General features: G+C 44.6%; 2 protein-coding genes across 4 annotated transcripts in view; one reads left to right on the plus strand and one right to left on the minus strand.

The window, feature by feature from the left end:
* Positions 1–5,703: 5,703 nt before the first annotated feature.
* zbtb42 (zinc finger and BTB domain containing 42) lies at positions 5,704–10,484 on the minus strand. The gene is made up of 2 exons (XM_069662011.1): positions 10,407–10,484; positions 5,704–9,170 (listed from the first exon to the last, which is right to left on the minus strand). Exon 2 carries the CDS (start codon positions 9,154–9,156, stop codon positions 7,561–7,563), a length of 1,596 nt encoding a protein of 531 aa, XP_069518112.1. The 5' UTR covers positions 9,157–9,170; positions 10,407–10,484; the 3' UTR covers positions 5,704–7,560.
* Positions 10,485–15,446: 4,962 nt separating this feature from the next.
* The window catches only part of akt1 (v-akt murine thymoma viral oncogene homolog 1), a 36,468-nt gene continuing 32,590 nt past the window's right edge, over positions 15,447–19,324 (plus strand). For 2 of the 3 annotated variants that reach the window (XM_069661302.1, XM_069661304.1), the window contains exon 1: positions 15,447–15,581. The gene's annotated coding sequence lies outside the window, so the exon portion shown is untranslated. Of the gene's footprint in view, positions 15,639–19,324 lie in introns of all 3 variants that reach the window. The other variant, XM_069661303.1, reaches the window with a different exon arrangement.

Here is a 19,324-nt window from a genome sequence, read left to right on the forward strand (position 1 = left end):
TTCCAGTCCTGCCTGTGTGCTCTGACCTTGAGAACCTGTTATCAGATTTATTTATTAAAACAAGAAGACCCAGAGGTGGAACAGAAGCAGGCCTCTGCAGCAGACAATTTGGCTACAATTATCCCTGCCGGACGTGACCTTGAGCTGCAGTCATCACTTTGTCTTGGCTGCGGCTCGTCACTGATGACGGCCGGTTTCAGGGTCAGGTATTGTGTGCTGTGAGTAATTGTTCTTGGTGGCAGAAGTCCTCAGCACTGCTTTGTAGAAATCAATCACATGACATGGTCTTATAGATATTAGCTTGGATGAGTGCACTTCCTGGAGCTTATTGCAAATGCGCCTGTGAGCCGTTGAGTCACATCCCCTGCTCAGCGGGCCAGTTGTGGCTCCGTTTCTTTGGGGAGCTCTGCAGTTGGTGTCCGGGGGCACCGCTTGATTTCTGGCTGAGTGAACAGACAGCTGCTGGCAAGCGGGGCGTCAAGTTGTCTGCACATTTCTTGATAAGACTTTAAGGAACTCAGGGGTTTACATAAAACAATTGACAGGGGGACATGTGCATGTGAAGTTGGATGCTTTTCTTTGCTTTATAGAGCATTGGATCATCAACCTTAACTATAAAGTGGATGTCTTTTACGCAAATGATCAGTTATAGTTTTATGAATTACTTACCGCTAATTCACTAAAAATGTATTACCAACTTTTTTCATTAAACACGGTTGGTTAAATTTATTTAAGAAGAAGAGAAAAATCTTACTTCCACTATTTCCTGTTTCTGATTGTAAGAATTAACAGATTTTTCTCTTTTTTCCCGCCATTATAAAGTCAACATCTTTGAAGTTTGGATTGCTGGTCGAACAAAACAAGGCCTGTTTCAACTTGTCATTTTTTGTTACTTAGTCATTTTCTAGAATAATCCATTTATCCATAAAGAAAACAATTAAATAAATATTCCTTGATTATAATATTGATCACATTTTAAAAGTAAACTCGAAGTGTCCTTGGATAAGACACGAAACCCCAAATTTCTCCAGGTGTGAATGTGATGATTGATTGACAGTTGGGCACTTTACGTAGCAGCCTCTGCAATGAATGGTTGAATGTGAGATGTCGTGTAAAAGCAGCTTTGAGTGGTCGCAGGACCAGAAAAGCGCTATATAAGTACAGTCCATTTACCATTCAAAACTCTCTGTAGGTTTATTGTTTTGCTGAATGAACCCTGCATGTCTGATCGGTGACTCATGTACTGTTACAGGCACAATTGAGAAACAGACGTGATCTTAGTCACCTCCGATCTCTCCAACATTTTCAGAGGGAGCATCCTCCCATAATCCTAGTGTATTTGTGCACTGGGAGATGACTTTGTCTTAATCATCAGAGTAACGCTGTTGGGACTGAGTTTGACTAATGAGTCAAAGGGATGCACAAATATCTGAATCCCTATTTCACAAACAAAAACGACGCGACTTCATAATCCAGTTATTTCAGTTTCAGATGTTTCCTGTGATCCATCATTTCATCAGACTCCCCTTTAGTACCAATGAAACAAATACAGCCTCATGAATTATGAAATATTCCTTCAGTGTAATGTGAATTATTGCCTCAACATAAATAATCTTGGTGATACATTAATGTTATCCCTGTTTGTCTCTCCCAAATCTGTATAATTATTGGACCCACTTTGGTCCAGATCAGGACCTCACAGAAGTGGTTCAGGCATGACCTGCCTGTCAGTCATCCAAATCATTTACCATATTCATAGAGGGAAGGATGCTCTCCCCCTCTGCTCTCCCATAATGAACTGATGGGTTTATTTGCCATCAAAACAAGAGCTGTCATGGTTTTCTCCTCATCTTAGGGTCACCGTGCACCTCCCCACCTCTCCCACCACGGTCCTCAACTTCTCCCCCGGCCTGCTGCATGTGTGTCTAGTGTCTCTGCGAGGAGAAAGGGGGCCACATAATCACCCACAGCGCTGCAGACAGGACCAACTGCAGGCGGCCAGCGGGAGCACGTGGCTTTGTCTTTCACCCATTCTTTCGGGGACCAGCTGTGGTCTGAGTGCGGCGAGCGGCGGGCCCAGTGATGCTGCTGCTATAAATATGCGTCAACGAGTGTGAGTAAGTGACAGCTGTACAGTGGACCAAGGACACAGTGTCTTGGCACTGTCAGGGTGAGCCACTCCAAAAAAGGCAAACCCAGTGTGAGGGCACTAGTTGATATGTATTTATGCACTTGTGGCAGTTTATAAGTGTTACACGCAGGTCAGACTGAGGCTGTTACAGACTGTTATTTAACGCTGCTTTTAAAGTGGATGTTGCATTTTAGCAGTAATGCAGCAGACTTTTATTTTCTTAATTGGGAGCTATTTTTTTTTCATTCTTGGGCACAATGTTGTTTGGATTTCCTGAAAGTCAAAACAATGGCTCCTCCACAATTAAGTGGATGATAACCATATGCATGTTGTGAGAGAGAAAAAGAAATCTACCCGTGCGTGTGTGTGTGTGTGTTGTGTCTGTACACAAGCGCATGTGTGGCTGTGTTTGTGTGCCCTTTTCAAGTGTGACCACCTGTCTTTTGTTAAGAAATAAATAAATAAACACAGGCCACACCAGCTGTCCCTGGCAGTCCGTCCCTTCAGAGGTCAAGGGCTCCCACCGCTGGCCTTGTTGAGGTGGTGGACACTTACAACTTTCCTCTCAACTTCTCTCAAGTACCTCTAAACACACACACAAACACACACACATACACAAAGCCACTCAGAGCCAAATGAGCCAGGCTTTGAGCCTCGGAGAGGAATGTTTTATTACACCATCGAGTTACACTGCACATATCCCAGCTCGTCACCCTGCAGCTAAGCCCTATCACATGGCCCCTACTTTCCATGTGAAGGTTTGGGCCCATAAGAATCACACACACACACACACAGACGGGGCAGTCTAAGCCCTGGATCCCGTCAGGCAGATGTGAGAAGTGGGTGCCAGCGAGCGCTCTGAGGCCTGCTGCTGCTGCTGGGGATGTTTACAGTGTGAGGTGGCCGCAGCACTGCAGAGGGAGGGCCCGTATTTACTGTGAGCCTGCCGGGGCTGCTCAGGGTGTTTATGAATGATCTTGGGAGGACATTGTTTTCTTTATGTTGGAGCTGCCTAGCTAGCGCCGCTGTGTCGTCTGTTTGTGCATAAAGTACTTGCTGGGGAGCCGGGCCAGACAATAGCCTGGCTGAGCTACTACCCACGCACACAATAGAGTGGTGGGATGAGGCCGAGGGTTTGGGGCCGTGGTTTTGGGGGCTGTGGGGGGGTAGATGGGGGGGCAGGGGCAGTTGGATGCGGCCCTTGTCTATATGGCGTTCCCAGAATGGGCAAGCTGGGATTGGGGGGGAGGGTTGGTGGGAACCAGAGCACATCCCTATTGGGATCACGTAGCAGAGCAGCTGGATTTCTTTCAGGGTGCAGCCGGGAAATAATTAAAAGTTCTCGCCATTGAAATTGTCCACTGAATTGGCATGACACGTATTTGGTATGTGCGCGCGGTTTAGCTTGAGTTTTAGTACTAACTATTAGTCATCTGGCTTTGTTATCCCAGGTTTATCTCCTTTGCAGAGCGATGGCAACAGGTCAGGAACAATGGGAGCCCATCTTGAAAGTGCTGCGTCCTTGAGCTCAGTTTATGGTGTCAGGGCCTGTTAGACCTGCAGCATTATCACATTCTGTTGTCTCTGTACACATTGCAGCACTTCACACATACACTGGCTGATTGTATTTGAAGAGTCAAAGCTCATCTTCACTGATCAAAGTATTTTGTCTGGCTGGTGTGAAAACTTGTGCAAAACAAGGATCAGTAAATGAATGAAGTCCACACAAGGAATGAAAGTTGTTCCATTTAATTCTATGCATAATCTTAAGAAAGACCTAAATCAAGATTGTCACATTTCCACAGCACACACACACACACGCACACGCACACACACACACAGGCACACTCCAGAAGCGCAAACAAAGAAAATGCACATACAGTTATAGATCAAAGTAAATTGCCTCAATATCTAAGCAATGTCAATTCTGCATCAAGATTGTCCTCTAATCTCTACCCCACTAACACTGAAGCAAGTGATTACTATAAAATATACCTTTTCTTATTACAAAATTATATTAAATTCTAATGGCACTTCTACAAATTCTATTACAAAGATTTTTCGTTTGACATTTAGAAGCTTTTTTTTTCTTTTTTTTACCAAATGAAAACTGAGACAGTCAAATGTTGCACAAGAAGCGAATGCAATAATAAATATTTCTCATGATTATACACAATTTCACAGTTGTAACCTGCAGAGGACAAAAGTTCCAGTATCGGTGAAGTCATTCAGAGACCTCGAGATCATACAGCATGAGTTAGCCCTCCATGGAGAGTAGCACTGTTTCCATTCAACAATCAAAATCTCAGTGTTTCACATTCAACAGTGACATGAAATAAAGGAGCCCACTTGTTAGTTCCCAGTTGTTTTTGGCCGACTAAAAGCCAAATCACAGAAATGCTTGTCTTCAGTTGAACACAGATTTATTCACAGAAACAAATCAAAAATGTAATCTCTCGCAAAGCAGCAAAAAATTTGAACTTTGAGTTTGTCTTATTTTTACATTTTGATATGATAGAAAACAGTTGTGACTCACTTTAGTGAGCGGCCACCGCTGCTGCGATGCGAGCTTTACCGCCGCAGTGGAGGGCGAAATGTACATTATAGAAAAAGGGCGTCTCCAGATGCAACACCTATGCGTGTGTCTATAAGGCACATTCGGTGATCATCCTGGAGGTATAAATAAAGACTGCAAACATTGAGAAGGAAAACAGAATCACATATTGTTAGTTTAACTACCTCTGTACACATGTACATTAGAGACCACATAAGAAATGTTCCTTTAAAAAAATGAAAGTGACAAACTCTACATTCCTGTGTGTTCTGATTGAAATATACATTATTAACACCTAAAACGTAAGTATTGTTCGCAGGACTAACGGAAGTGATTAAACTGGTGAACAGCAGGGGTGTTTGTGCAAGTAATCACAATCTTGCAAAACTTCACACAAGCCGCGTTCACTCCCGGAAAGGAGGGAAAACTCATGAGGGAAATGGTTCGATTCCTTCTTGACTTGGGCTCCTTCATTTAAAAACGCTAAGATGTGAATTAATTTCTGTGTCCTGAAAGAAGCCTTGGTGGTTAACGTAAAAGAAGAAACACCTCGGGGTGTCTACGTTGAAATGGACAGGTAGTCAGCACCTACATGTGACCTCTATTGTCACGGCTTCCTGGCGTATGTTATCGTCAGTCTCACGCACTAGGAAAACAACACTCCGATAATTCTGATATTCTCTTGATAGATGTGCAATCAAATCGCCGTGGCTTCTCCTCCATGTAGAGGAACAATGAAGCGTTTATCTGCTGCATGCTGGGATTTGAGAGGTGTGCGGGGGGGGGGGAATGTTCTTTGATGCCTCCAAACAATACACCTGTTTACAGTGTCCTTGCTCTCCCTTCGCTAAATACATTTCTCACATTCCAACGGCTCCATTCAATACAGAAAAAGTGCAAAGAGAAAAAACTGCGCTGCCTCTTCTCCCCGCAGCTCGGAGGGAGATACACAATGATCCCTTGAGAACTACCTGGGACTTCAGGGGGGCGGGGGGGGGGGGGGGGGGGGGGGACAATGCCTGTATTGTCTCGTTTCTATAGGTAGCCAATGCTGCTTCAGTGTGGCTGTGCTTGTGAACAACTGTCTCCTGCGGGAGGAACAGCAGTCTGAGCGCTGTTAAGTAAATCTTGAATGTGGAAAAGGACGTGACGCTTTAAGAGACAGCCGCCATAATAAGACACCTGACTCTCTCCGCCGCAACACGGACGACAAACAGTTTGATAAATAGATTATATATTTACATTAAATACACATACAGTAAGAAATAGCAGCCTAGACAATAGTGTTGAAACTATATGCATGCTAAAAAAACAAAACAAGTGCTTCTCCATGTTCCATGTGACAAATCTTGACCCCTCCGCCGACATCTCTACACGGTGAATTAAAATAAAAATACAGTAACTCGATTTGCACAAAGAAAATGAGCCCCAATACCTGTTAATGAGTACCAAGATCGCTAGGCAAGACGCGACGTCTCTCAAGCTTATAGAAACTACACCTACAGTAAACCCTGAACCAAGTCCAACTAATAAATAAAATTCTGATCAAGTCTTGTCAGGACAGATGAGACAAACACATCATGAGCTCTCAGTGCTGCGCCCCTCTTAAGAACCGATATAGCATGCATGTGACGACACAAGAAATCCACTTCCTGCAGAGAGAGCATCGGTAAAGGCTCCAGCTTCATCAGTAGTAACACAAACAGTAAGGTGTGATAATGTGAGGAGTTAATTCAAAGAAGGTCAGAAGGGAGAGCGCTATCTTGTCCCCGCCTGAACACTGTGTCAGTGTAACCAGGAAACAACAAGGGGATTTACTGCAACTCAATACTTTTAACCCAAATGTGTCAATAAAAGTTTTATTGACAAGCTTGATTTACATATTTTTACTACATTCTTGTGAATGATTTAATTAAGGGCACCTCAGCTTTGTTACCACCTGCTACAAGGAGTGTAATGCAGATTTAAAAAAGGCCTCAAACTCTCTGATTCTGACCAGACGCCGTCTCATTCTTCTTTATCTAAGCACACTAGGTGAAGTGTTAAGGTTTCAGTAGGCACCAGTGTTACAGGCATTAGCTCTTAACCACTCTCCACCCCTCCTCTGATTAGACAAACTTCTTTTTAAGTAGCAATTACATCAACATGTGCGCGCTCACATTAGCGACTAAAGAGCTAGCGACACACCCCAAGGCAAGAAGAAATGTGGTGATGTGACGGTCTGCTTGTCTCTCGTTATAAACAACTAAAAACTTCATATTAACCAAACAAATATTCATACTTCCAGTAGTCAGACTTCATTAGTTTTGCTGCCTTATGATAGTTTACTTGTTAAGGACTAAACAAATCTCCAAAGAAATAAATAATAATAATAATATAGGAGTTAAAAAAATCATATATTGCTACTCACGGACGGTTCTGATCTGTGCACAAATAAAAGTCTCACCCACTCTGTAGATTGTATTAACATATGTTAGCATTAGCTATCAGCTTCTTGCCCACAGGCTTTGAACAAAGGATGCTTTTTTTCTTTCAGCAAATATACTCCGCAAATAAAAGTCAACAGATTGAGACAGAAACAAACAAGTGCATCATCTGATTTGTTCACCTTCGTCCACACAGATCCAGCATGAGTTTCACAGCGGTTCATTCTAACAACCTCTGACCATCACGTACGCCTACGCACAGAAAAGCAGCTCCAGTTTTACAGTTGCTACATCTTCCACTTGAGAAATGCCACATGGGGTAGAATCCAAAAGATATGTCTCAGACAAACTGAACAAAGTGTGTGTACTAGTAGGGAAACTGTTCAGTAGTAGTATTCAGTTTATGAAAAGACATTCTGTCTCGTGTCGTGGCACTGGTGAGAGGTGTTTTATCCAATGGCGAGAGTCTTGACAAGGCCACAGTGAAACTTCCTGATGTGGCGGTACAGGTCCCCAGACTGGGTGAAGCGCCTTTCACACCACTTACAGGCGTGCGGCTTCTCCCGTGTGTGAACTACAGCGTGCCGACTCAAGTTATGGGAGTACTGGAAGCTCTTGCCGCACTGGCCACAGGTGTACGGCTTCTCGCCTGAGTGTGTGCGCTCGTGGCGTTTAAGCGTGTACATGCAGGAGAAGGTCTTGTTGCACTGCATGCAGGTGGGGACCGAGCCGTCGGGGGACAGCTTGGAGCGAGCGCCGTCCTTCTCGCGGAAGTGTGAGCTGAGGTGCAGTTGTAGCACGTGGGGGCTGGGGAAGACTTTGCTGCAGAGGGGGCACACACACACCTGTTGGCCCGGGGGCAGGAGCACCCCGCTAGAGGTGGAGATGTCTGAGGAGGCCAAGTCGTCTTCCTCCTCCTCCTCGCTGTCCCCCAGCAGCCTCCCCCTCCTCTCCTCCAGCTCCCTGCCCGGGGCGCCCTCCCTCCCCCTGCAGGCCTCCCCCTCCTCGTCCATCAGGTCCTCCTCCTGGGAGAGCAGGGCGGCTGTGGAGCCGTTGTTGCCTGGGAAGAGGGCAGCGAACCCTGTCACCACCGAGCTCCTGGCACTATTCCCAAAGCGCTGGCTCTCAGGGCTCATCGGCTCACTGTCCTCCTGCTCTGACAGCAAGTCGTGTTCGTCTTTAACAAGTGGCTCAGTGCCCTGCTGCTGGCTGTCGAGGGCCAGCTGTCCCGAGACGTAGGAGGGGTGTAAGGGATCTCTGCTAGACAGAGGCTTGAAAGACAAATCCAGTGCACAGTCCATGTCATCTGAAGCCCGGGACCTCTGGGACAGCGATACGGTGGAACTACTGACATCAGCTTTTGTTTTTCCAGCTGTTTGGACGCAGGCCTCGGCCTCTGCTGACACATAATTGACACCTACAAGGTCCGGGGACCTGCCAGAGTGACCGTTTGCCTTCTGCCTGCTCTGTGTAGACCTATCACAATCTGTGACAGCCAGCCTGACTTCGCTGTTGTCCATGTCAAACTCTTCTGCCAGGGGGGGCCTGTGAAGCCCCTGAGACTGTGTCTGGGGCTGTCGCCGGATGAGCTGCTTACTGTGCAGCTCACCATCTGAGGAGTTCTCCCTGTCCAGACAGCTGAGTCCCAACCCCTCGCTCATCTTTTCATCCAAAGAGGAGAGTTCCTTATCTTTCAGCTTGCCTTTGCACACTTTCACTATATCATACATGTGGAGGTAACTGGCTGCTGCCAGGACATCCTCCACCGGGAGAGTGCTGAATTCCAACTTCCCCTCATACATAAATTCAAGGAGCAGACTGAAAGCCGGGGCTGTCACAATGTCACTGTTGAGATGCACAACGTCCCTTTTGTCCAGCTGGTCCCTGTAGAAGAGATGGAAGTACATGCTGCAGGAGGCCAGCACGGCTCTGTGCGCTTTGAATCGAGCCTCCCCGACAAGAACAGTGCAGTCACAGAGGAAACCTTGGTGACGCTGCTGACTCAGACACTGCAGCAACTGGCGGCTATGGTCTGGGAACTCCATTCTTCCTTCATAACCTGATGAAAAACAGGAAAAACAGGATACTGGATAAACGAAATGAGCCATTAATAGGGCAGAGCGAAGCTGCGGTCGCATATCAGAGACAGATACCGAGTGAAAAAGCAGAGACGGATTTTAGGATAACTTTAGCAAAATTACGCAAATTAATTTAAAGTGTGAGGAAACATATAAAACCTAAAACTGTCCTGTTTTAAAAGTAAAGTTTATAAAATCATTACAAATTACAAAAAACTTTATTCAGAAGGTTTTTACATCAATAACTTTATCAAACTTGCAAACATAAATCCTACATTCTTTCCAGTGGTGCAGGATACGCTACGCTGCGCTCACCCACCCATGTATCGCGCTGTAAACGGATCCACTTTCCAAATGATCCCAAGTATACCGCTTTGGAGCAGTCAGTCTACTTCTCGAGCTTCCAAAAAATGTGCGAAAAGTGACGCACCGGCGCCTTTTCCCCCCAAACGCAAACGAAGCAACGGCGTTTACACAAAACGCAAGTGGCAGTGGGAGTGATCCCTCTCGTCCATCGAGGAAGGAGGCTAACGTGAAAAAATAAGCCCTGTGCAGAGTGAGTAAACTGGTGCTCTGTTTGCTAATTACACTGCAAGCTGTGGAGTCAGCTGCTCTGACATCACCGCAATGGAAACGCTACCTCCAGCTGTGCTCCCTTTATGCCATATGTTAACTCAGGGCTAAAACAAGACGCACAACTTGTAAAAAAGAAACAGGGAGATTTATAAATGTCACAAGATTACATGCCATTTCTAAACTTTTTTTTATCGGGCCATTTATCAGCAAAGGAAAACTGCAGCCGACAACCGCGGATGAGAATTGAACGCTTTGTGGCCCTTTTACGCACTCCGGAGGCACGCGCACAACTGTGAAATATTTGTTTAAAGGGGCTGATTCACACAGAAAACCAGATGGCAAGAAAAAAACTGACGTGAAATTGATATTAAAGTTTTATACAGCCGAGAACAGGGTGCTTTAGTATCATTTTTCGCGCTGTAAATTTATTTTTTAAAGGGGAATAAAAGTGTGATTCGGAGGCAGGAGAGCCAAGGGCGCAGTAAACCGAGCTCCATGTCCGTGTTGGGAAACGCATTGCTGGGAGCCTTTAAAACAGCAGAGGAACTCACAGCAAAGCCAACTGCGCTGAACGAAGCGGCGAGGGGACACTTTTAACTTTAGCTTCCTCCGTTTCAAAGCAACAAAAACACTCTACTTACATTTATTCCCCTCCCGTCTCGTCGTCTTCGTCGCTAGAAGCCCCGCTGTCCTTTCATGATGTGCGGCCAGATGTTCGCTTCTCCTTGTCGTTTCTTGAGCTTCAGTCCGACCCTGGCAAGGCAGGCTGCACTCAGCGCTGCTGTGTGTCAAGCAGGTTGATAATGGCACAAGTCTCGCGATACCGCGCCGCCACAATAACTTCTGTACTACTGCGTGAATTCACACAGCGGCAGCAAGTAGCAGAGTACACTGGGAGCAGCAATTGGCTGTCTTATTGAAACACCTGTCCCAGGAAGGAGGAAGGGTCTTTCAGTGTGGAAATTCCTGAAGTAGAGCAAAGTAAAGAAAGGGACAGATGTCTGACAACACCGAGAATTAGACAAAGAAATTAATTTTCTTTTTTAAATATAAGGTTTTACATCGACTCTAATCATTATAGTTGCCATTTAATGACTAACTCGAGCACAAGTTATTGAAGAAATGCACCCTGTTTGCGCTTTTCTTTTCTGCTCAGACTTGTTTTGAAGTTTATATAAAAGTTCAAAGCCAATATTTAAATTAGATTTGCAAGCTCGCCTGTGGTTTCACATCTGCTGTGGATGAAAATAACCCTTAATTGGTATCTACGTTCAAGAAAAATAGTCCCCAGATTGATATAGAGAATTATTAATCATGCTTTGTGATTTTGGGGGTTAGTGGACTATTGGGCTGTTCTCTCTAATCCTGCTTTGGGTTGTGGAATTCCCTGGCACCACACCACCCAGTGCCTTTTGTTTTCCCAGACCACACCAGCTCTCCGTTCTGATTTATTTAGCCACTGTCTTAAGACAGGAATTTTGAAGTATGAAAAAAGTCACTCATTAGTTCAGCCACAGTCTCGGGAGTGTGTTCTGTAATTGTTAAAGCCAGAGATGGTGGCACTGTGTGGAGGAACAGGGGCTTGAGGTTGCAGCTGCTCATCTTGTGCCCCCCCTCCCCTCCTCCTCGTGTCCCTCCCTGTGCTCCCCCAACTGCTTCAGTCACCTTTGCCCTGTGTTCCAGCTGCCGTGTGTTTTGAAAAGGCCATTTGCAGCTCCTCTCAGCCTCCTGACACAGAGGGGAATGAGCAATGTGACGAGAGGCGGCAGCCACTGGTCGGAAGGGGCCACCAGCTAGATTCTTATCCACTTACTGCTTTATTCCATTTTTAGTCTGCCTGTTATGTTACAGAGGGAGGATGTCTGCACTGTGTTCAGGTCCAGATGATCATAAGCAAGACAGTGTCATGCTCCCTGAATAAAACCCCCATTTTATTTGCTCCACTCACTTGGTATTTAGCAACAAACTTAAGGCTGGAGGATGTTTTGACTCTGAGAAAACACCAGTAAACTTCTGTAAAGCATCAGATGTGTGCCACATGAGGAACAATCTCCCATTCAGAAACTCACACACACTCCGTGCATGCATGCAGGGGCAGCGATGTGGATAAGAATAGGAGCAGTGGCCCTGTGTTTCTCTGGCCCTGGCAAACGCAGGCGCCCAGTAGAGGAGGGGTGTGTGTTCACAGGGCAAGACAAAGCAGTGGTTGTGCCTGGGGACGGTGGCCTCAGAGAGAGGGGCTCGGCACGGTGAAGGTTCTCACACACAGAGAAAGATAGAGAGAGAGAGAGAGAGAGAGGGAGAGAGAATGGGAGTGGGAGAGTGGGGGAGCGGGGAGAGAGAGAGAACACTTCCTGGAGGTTCTTTCTTCCTCTCTGCAATCATCAATGGCATTCTCCCCCTGACCCACTCCTCTCTCTGACTAACAAAAGAGCCCGCATTCCAGTGTAGCCTGACCGGCCAACCAGCCAGCCATCCAGCCTACCGTGCGAGCCACATCACTCCCCCAACTGGACCAAAGTCTCACCATATGAGGGGGGGGGGGCTTGAGTTGTGTTATAGATGTCTGTCTGATGATGCTTGTAGTGCATCTCACATTAAAAATCAGACAGCTCCCCCAGCTTTACCTCCCCTTTAGAGGCTTTTATTTTGAAAGAACCGTATTATTCCCCACTTTCTGACTGCCTATAGGCTTGTTCCAGCTTATTTCTGCAGAAATATTGAAGGATATTTACTTATCCTTGAAGTTGTGAGCATATTTTTATATATTTTATCCAAAAAACAGCCTTAAATATTCTGTATGTGCAAAAAAAGTCAACATCTTCCTGAGAATTTAAAGTCAAATTGTGTGAATTTGGCTGCACAGCATGAGGTTAAAATGACTAACATATTCAACAAGATAGATTGATTTATCACAGCAGTCTTTAAATGGTTGAATAAAATAAGAGTCCCTATATTTCCTATTTATGTGACATGTTTTTATTGCTATTTATTCAATAAATATACTGTTCTGTACTACCACTGTTGCGCACCACATTTATGCAGCACTACTTTTCTACTACACAGTCTGTGCACATTTTATTCTTATTTACTGAATCATTTATCCAAGTTTAGTTTTATGTTTTTAATATCTGAAAGCTGTGATATTAATTATACGTTACAACAAACTCTCCGTGCACCCTATAGCTCTTTGAATCTGCTGCTGCACAGCCAAAGCTGCATAACAGGTGGATAATACATCCTGGAAACTAATGTGACAGTTGGAGCAACATTGCGCTGCAGTTGCCGGGAGATGCTGCATTGGTCGGACCCCCCACCACTTCCTCCCTATTATGGCCCTCTTGCCCTTCTGTTGTCTAATTGTTGCTACCGCGTGTTATCTATTCTCCTTCAACAGGCCATTTAGCCCCGCTCTGTTCTGTTTGTTACATTATGAGCTGATACTGCAGGCGGACAAGAGACGAGATCAGATGAGTCTTTGACAGGAAAGACATTATTAACTCGCTCTGACTCTTTGATCTTGTTACTTTTGCTTTGAACCTGCAGAACAGCAGCAGAGGAGGAGGAGGAGGAGGAGGAGGAGAAGGGGGGCGCAGGATAACAGCAGAAAAATGGGATAACCTCACTCAGCTCTGTTTGTATGACAGGAACAGCTTGGCGAGGCTGACACATAGTAGCAGAGAGGAGCACATTACAGTGTGAGTGACAAAGAGAGGAAGTGACACCAGAGGAGGCTGAGAGACAGAGGGCAGAGGCCACTAAGTTTTTCATCACAGAGGGAACGCTGGCAGCTGGCTCTGCTGGCCTGCTCTCATAACACTAGTTTTTCTAATAGTGTGCAACCTCAAATATTAGAAATAGTGCACTTTTGTGTCATACTTTCTTACAGATAAAATATATTTAATATATCTTCAATAGGAAATTCACCAACATAACTGCAGATAGAGACTGACTGAGTCATCTGAAGGCTTCATTTGATACTGAGGATCCCTGACTTCCTTCATTGAGCCGGCCTGTCTGTACCTGTCCTAAACTAGTTTAACTCCTACCTCTCCGGCAGGGCCTCCTTTGTTCCTGTTTATCAAAAATAACCTGGAATTACTAGCATTAAGATTTATCTGTGAGGTTATACTGAAATATAACCTCACAGATAAACCTAAATGCTTTAACTCGTCTCTTTTGCAGTTGTATCGGGACACGTGCCGTATTCTTTCATATCCGTCCTGGTGTTATGCAACTTTAAGTCGCTGCATCTTCTGTTGACACAACTGATGTCATTTTTATTTAATAAGCACGTGAGTTCATGGAGCAGATCCTGGAGGTAATACCGACAGAACAATATTGACACAGGCTCCATTTACTACCTCTTTTAACCTATATTGTCTTCATCAGAGGATGAAGTTTGCTCATTGATCGCTCATTTATCTTGTCTAGATTCATCTGCTGTAATCTGTAATGCAAGCTTTGTAGTTGTTATAATTTGACTCCATACACTTGATGAAGTCTTAACATCTTAACTAGGATAAGTTGATGTGCTGAAGTGTACATACAGAGAACATACTTGCTGAAATATATTCAGAATGATTTAGCTCTAGCCTTTTTTTTGTTTGTTGCAAATGTCAGAGGCTATTTAGAAGTTACAGCATCTAAGGGTGAAAGAATGTCTCTTCTAGCATCATCAGACCCGGTTACAGTAATGTTCTGCAATTTGGTGTCCCCGAAAACAAATCATTATACAACTATCAGAAGCATCAAATTTAGGGCCCGAGGGAGCAGCATGTGTTTTCAAAGGGCAAGACAAGAACCTTTGCTCCTGACTGCGTGTGAAGCTTTCTTCTTTAAATCTGAGATTTGAACTCAACGTTTTAGCCCAGTATCCGTCTGGAATTATTTACTTTTTATTTTAATGTATAATCTATCCCTTTTCTCTTAACAAGTGGCTTTTTTAGGGATCCCCCCTTTCTACATTTGTCATGTGTGATATCATTATTTGTAAGTTTGTTTTATTGTGCAGTTTTTCTTAAATTTAGCAATTAAAATTAATTCTGCATTTTTCAGCACACTTCTGAGATGATTTGTTGGTACTCTGAGCATTTTAATGTCATTAATTGATCATTTTTAGGATTATATAACTGGTTATAATAGCATTTTAAGGGGTATGAAACAGCAGCCTGGAGCAGAAATGTTTCGTCATATAACTGATCAGTAGATGATAAATTAAGATAATAACTTAAAGTCAAAGTGTTCCACATTCATCAATTGTAGCTCCTTAAATGTTAAAAGAAATATTTCTTGAATATTTGAAGGGTTTCTTAGTCTTCTGTGTCTTAATGTGATGAGCAATTTTCCATATCACCATTATAAATGCCGTATGTATTCCTAAATTAATCAGGAATCAGGAAGTGAAAAGCAGAGATATCCCTCATTGTATATAAACCTCACACGGCTCTCTGCAGCTCCCCGGACCTTATTTTGGAAACCACCGCCGTATATAAACCAGCGCAGGGTTCAACAAGGCCACGCAGCCCCGAATAAGCCCCTATAGAAACACTGCAGGGTTTTTTCAATGGGACGGCTGACAGCACTGCTCCCTCTGAGAGTGTGACTGATAAACGTGGACGGCTTTAGGACCCGGGAGAGCGGGCTGCCACAGAGGCATTGCAGACAGCGCGTTTGGGAGGTGTAGTGGAAGAAAGGCAAAGAAACGGAGTAAATGAGAGCACTTTTGTCCAGATTGTTGAAGGACTTATCAACTTAAAATACCGCCGAAACTGCTCACTAGAATGAGACGGACACATTGTTGAATTCCTGTCCAGGTAAATGTCCGCGTTTCCTTCGCATGGTTAACTACAAGAGGTCGACAGCTAGACAGGGTAGGTCCCCATTGTACTTACATGGGATGCGGTTATTCTCACCCAGGCTGCCCTGCTAGGCCCCATATCCTTTCTATCGCTAAATGCAAACCTGAAATGAGGTACTTTCCTGCCTTCACGTCGCTGTAGAAGTTATTTAGCAGCAAAATGATGAGCTTATAAGCGTACTGTAGTGAATTAAAACGCGCTGTTGTTTTTCCTCAAACAACAGTGAGCCATTCATTTCTGACAATGACCACTTTTGAGACAAAATATCTGCAGTCATGTTACTTTAAACGGGAAAGTTGTTTTTGCTCGTACTTTATGGCCCAGCAGGCAAATGAAAACAAATGAGCTCAACGTGAGAGCAGCTCATTCATTGTTATGAACTACCACTGCGTTTGTTTACTCGTTTGACTGAGATATTTATTGCCAGACAATGATTGTGCGCTCAGCTGCGTTAGCTTTGCTACATTGTTGCTGCTCTGCTGTAGCACTGCTGCAGCCACATCCAGCAGCACGAAGTAGCAGGCTACATCTTTGTTTTGACTTGTTGACTCCGTGTTGTGGCTCTCAAAAAAGGGCCCCTAGAAGATTTGGGTTCAAAGCTTAGACACCAGAGAAGTCATAAGGAAATATATAATAGAGTTATATAATTATTGTCCTCCATTTTCATCAGTATAGTTGCAAAGTGCGTGTAGCCGTTTGACTGTTCTCACTGTTATCATCCCTCCTACGATGATGATAGTTTTGCATTTGTTAACTACAGGAATTGTGTAAGGATGGTTTATTTTGTGATCTGAAGCATGCTAATGTGGTAGCAGCACATTTAAAAGGTAAATAAAAAAGCTTAAAGCTACTGTGAGGAACTTTTGGTTTGTGTTAATTTTGGTGACCCCTGTGGACAAAGTTGTACCTCTTATCTCTTTGCAGATTTTGTCCTGTACATGCTTAAAGATATATTCTCGAAGTTTTCAGTTTTGTTCTATTTGGTGGAACCTAATGGCAATACAAGGTTATTGCTGGGTGCATACGTCCCAGATAACCAAGGTCGCAACTCTTGATTTTCCTCGCTGTCTCTTTCCTTTTTAGACTGTTTGCCTTCATCTGAGCGTCAAATTTGTTTCTTTTTCAATTTTCACTTATTGTTGAAGTTTAGCTTAGCTCCGCCTACCCTCTCTGGCAGACCAACCACTGCTGGGTGACGGAAAACGCGTCACTAACTGGGCGCCGCTTGTGATTCTTTCCCCCCGAATGTCGCTACAGACACCCAGTCCATAATAATACTACAAACTACAAATGCAAAGGCTGTCATCACCATTGTGTTACCTCATTCAGCAATAGATAGTGACTTAACAGACATTAAGAGTTGGTATGTATCACTCACTTTAAATGTTTGCCCTGAAAAATTTAAACAGCGGGAAGTTAATCGCTTCATCTGACACCTACCCCTGCTAGCAGTTTCAGGCATTAAAGATAACTACATAGAAATAGTCAATGTTGTTGCTTATGGTCTGGTTTGCTTTGGTCTGTCGTATAGACTAATCAGAATTAATTTCAGTCAGTTTGATACCAGATAAAAACTCCTCACAGGAGCTTTAAATGTCTCTTTGAGATAAACCTACATTCACTGATGCCTGTTTGTCTCCGTCTCCCTGTGGTTACGTATTCATAAACAGTCTGCAGAGGGAACATTGTCCCTGGGCATGTTGTACCAGTTACGCCTTTTAGTGTCAAAATGTTCTTAACGGTCATGAGACCACATCTGTCCAGTGTGTGTACGCAGGGAGACTTGAGCATGTGACCCGGGGAAGACGCAACAAGCATGGCGTAATGATGCAGACGGTGACTTGTTTGGCTCTCCTTGTTCTATTTAGAAAATACCAGTCACCTCCCACCCAATCCCATCGCAGCCCCGTTGACGCAAATGTGCCACCAGTTGCATGCAGAATCTGAGGAATGCTGTTTGAAATTGTCGTCCCTGTACACAGGCGGACTTATTGTGCCCGGCCCCCTGCCTACGCCACAGCAGTTTGGTTGGGTCGACCACCATCACAATCACATGATTCACGAAACATTTATGTTTGTCATCTTGCTTTGTAGTTGCTAACTTGAACAGGCAGGTAATTTGAGGCCGCCAGACCAGAACTTTGACATCTTTTTCTTCCCCTTTTAGGCACATAATGATATTATATGACATTTAAATACGTCTAGCGCTTTGATGCATCTTTAATTCAGTCCATGGCTTGTCTGAACAGTCTCAATATGAGTACATTAACATGAGTCATAAAGGGGTTGTTGTTAATGTCATCACCGGATTATGGCAGTGAGTATACTTGACTTTTAGGGTTACAGTAAATGTTGGTGGGTGTTCAGCTACACTTACCCACAATATTATTATCGTTGGTGGTGTGTTTTCAGGGAACTTGAAAGAGGAACTTGACACTGTGTAGTAGTTCACACTATTACTGGTGCCATTGTGGCATCTGAACATGAGTTGTCAAGCGACAGGTGAGCGTATCTGATGTTTTTACTTCATTGTTTGAGTGTAATGTTTAATCTGTGTAACTGTAAACCAGCTGCTGCAGTAAATGGAGCAAAAACAAGCTTGTTTTTATTGATCTGATGAAGGAAGTGGTGTGGTGATGTCGGCCTGATTTTCTGCTTCCTGCCATAAAAAACATTGGACTGTCCTCTGTGGCCCAGTGACAGGCGCAGTGTGTGGCATCTTTGCTGCATGACACTGATTTGCATTGAATGGGGTGGCCCCCGGAGCTTGAGCCAGAAAGATGAATGATTGAAAGCTGCACTGACAGCAGGGCAGGCAGGCAGGCAGGCAGGCAGGCGGTGGCGGCCCAGAGGCCTGAGCACCATGTGACCCACTGTCAGGGTACTGGGTTCATTCAGTGGCTGCTGGCTGCAGCGCTGGCAGCAGCCCAGCTTTTCCACACAGGCCGCTGTAGCAACAGGTCGCTCCCATTAAAACAGCAGCGCTCTGTTGTGGCTCCAGAGCTGCTCTTGTGCATGTGTTGCTTTTTCGGCTGTGGTGTGCGCGCTCCAGTTTGTTTGTGTGATGTGTCCCGATGTGTATATAATGTGTGCGTACCGAGATGCCGAACGGTTTGTGTGATCCTCAGTTTGAATAGCACTCAGTGTGCTTTTTTTCAAATCCCTCTCAAAGATCCGTCCAACTTCGACTGTGTGTCACAAGCACCACAACCCCGGAGCAATAAACAAAAACACGGAGCAAAAATAAACCGAGCCTTCATAGACTCACTTTGCTCATTGATGGCAGTGAGCAGAATGGCCGTGAAAAGGCGTGTTGCTCATAAATTCACTGACTGATGCATTGAAGCCCGGGGCTGTGCTGATATGACTCGTAGACTGTCAATAGTCACATCCACTTCCTGTTGTTGTCCTCAACAGTACGCTGGATGAGACCGCGCAGACAGAGCTCTCTTTTGATGGCCGCGCTCTGACGGAGCAGCAACAGGGAAATTGATTTCAGGCGATGGTCAGATATTGCCTGGTGCAGTATGTGACATTTGTGTGAACAAGCCTGGCAATTGATCTTTCTTTTGCTGATTCAAAGCTGTCTTTATATCGTGGGGAAGTACTGAATGAAAGAAAAGGTCAGGCGTTTTGTTGTGATAGCCCGCAGGTTTTTAATACTCGCCTTGGATGAGGAACCAATAAATCTGCGATGG

This window comes from Semicossyphus pulcher, unplaced genomic scaffold (assembly GCF_022749685.1).
Source record: "Semicossyphus pulcher isolate SPU_LCO1_2020_fin unplaced genomic scaffold, fSemPul1.0.p SCAF_14, whole genome shotgun sequence".
NCBI classification, from domain to species: domain Eukaryota; kingdom Metazoa; phylum Chordata; class Actinopteri; order Labriformes; family Labridae; genus Semicossyphus; species Semicossyphus pulcher.

Bases quoted from the DNA above. Each gene is read 5' to 3' on its own strand.
- zbtb42 (XM_069662011.1), bottom strand. From the start codon at position 9,156: ATGGAGTTCCCAGACCATAGCCGCCAGTTGCTGCAGTGTCTGAGTCAG.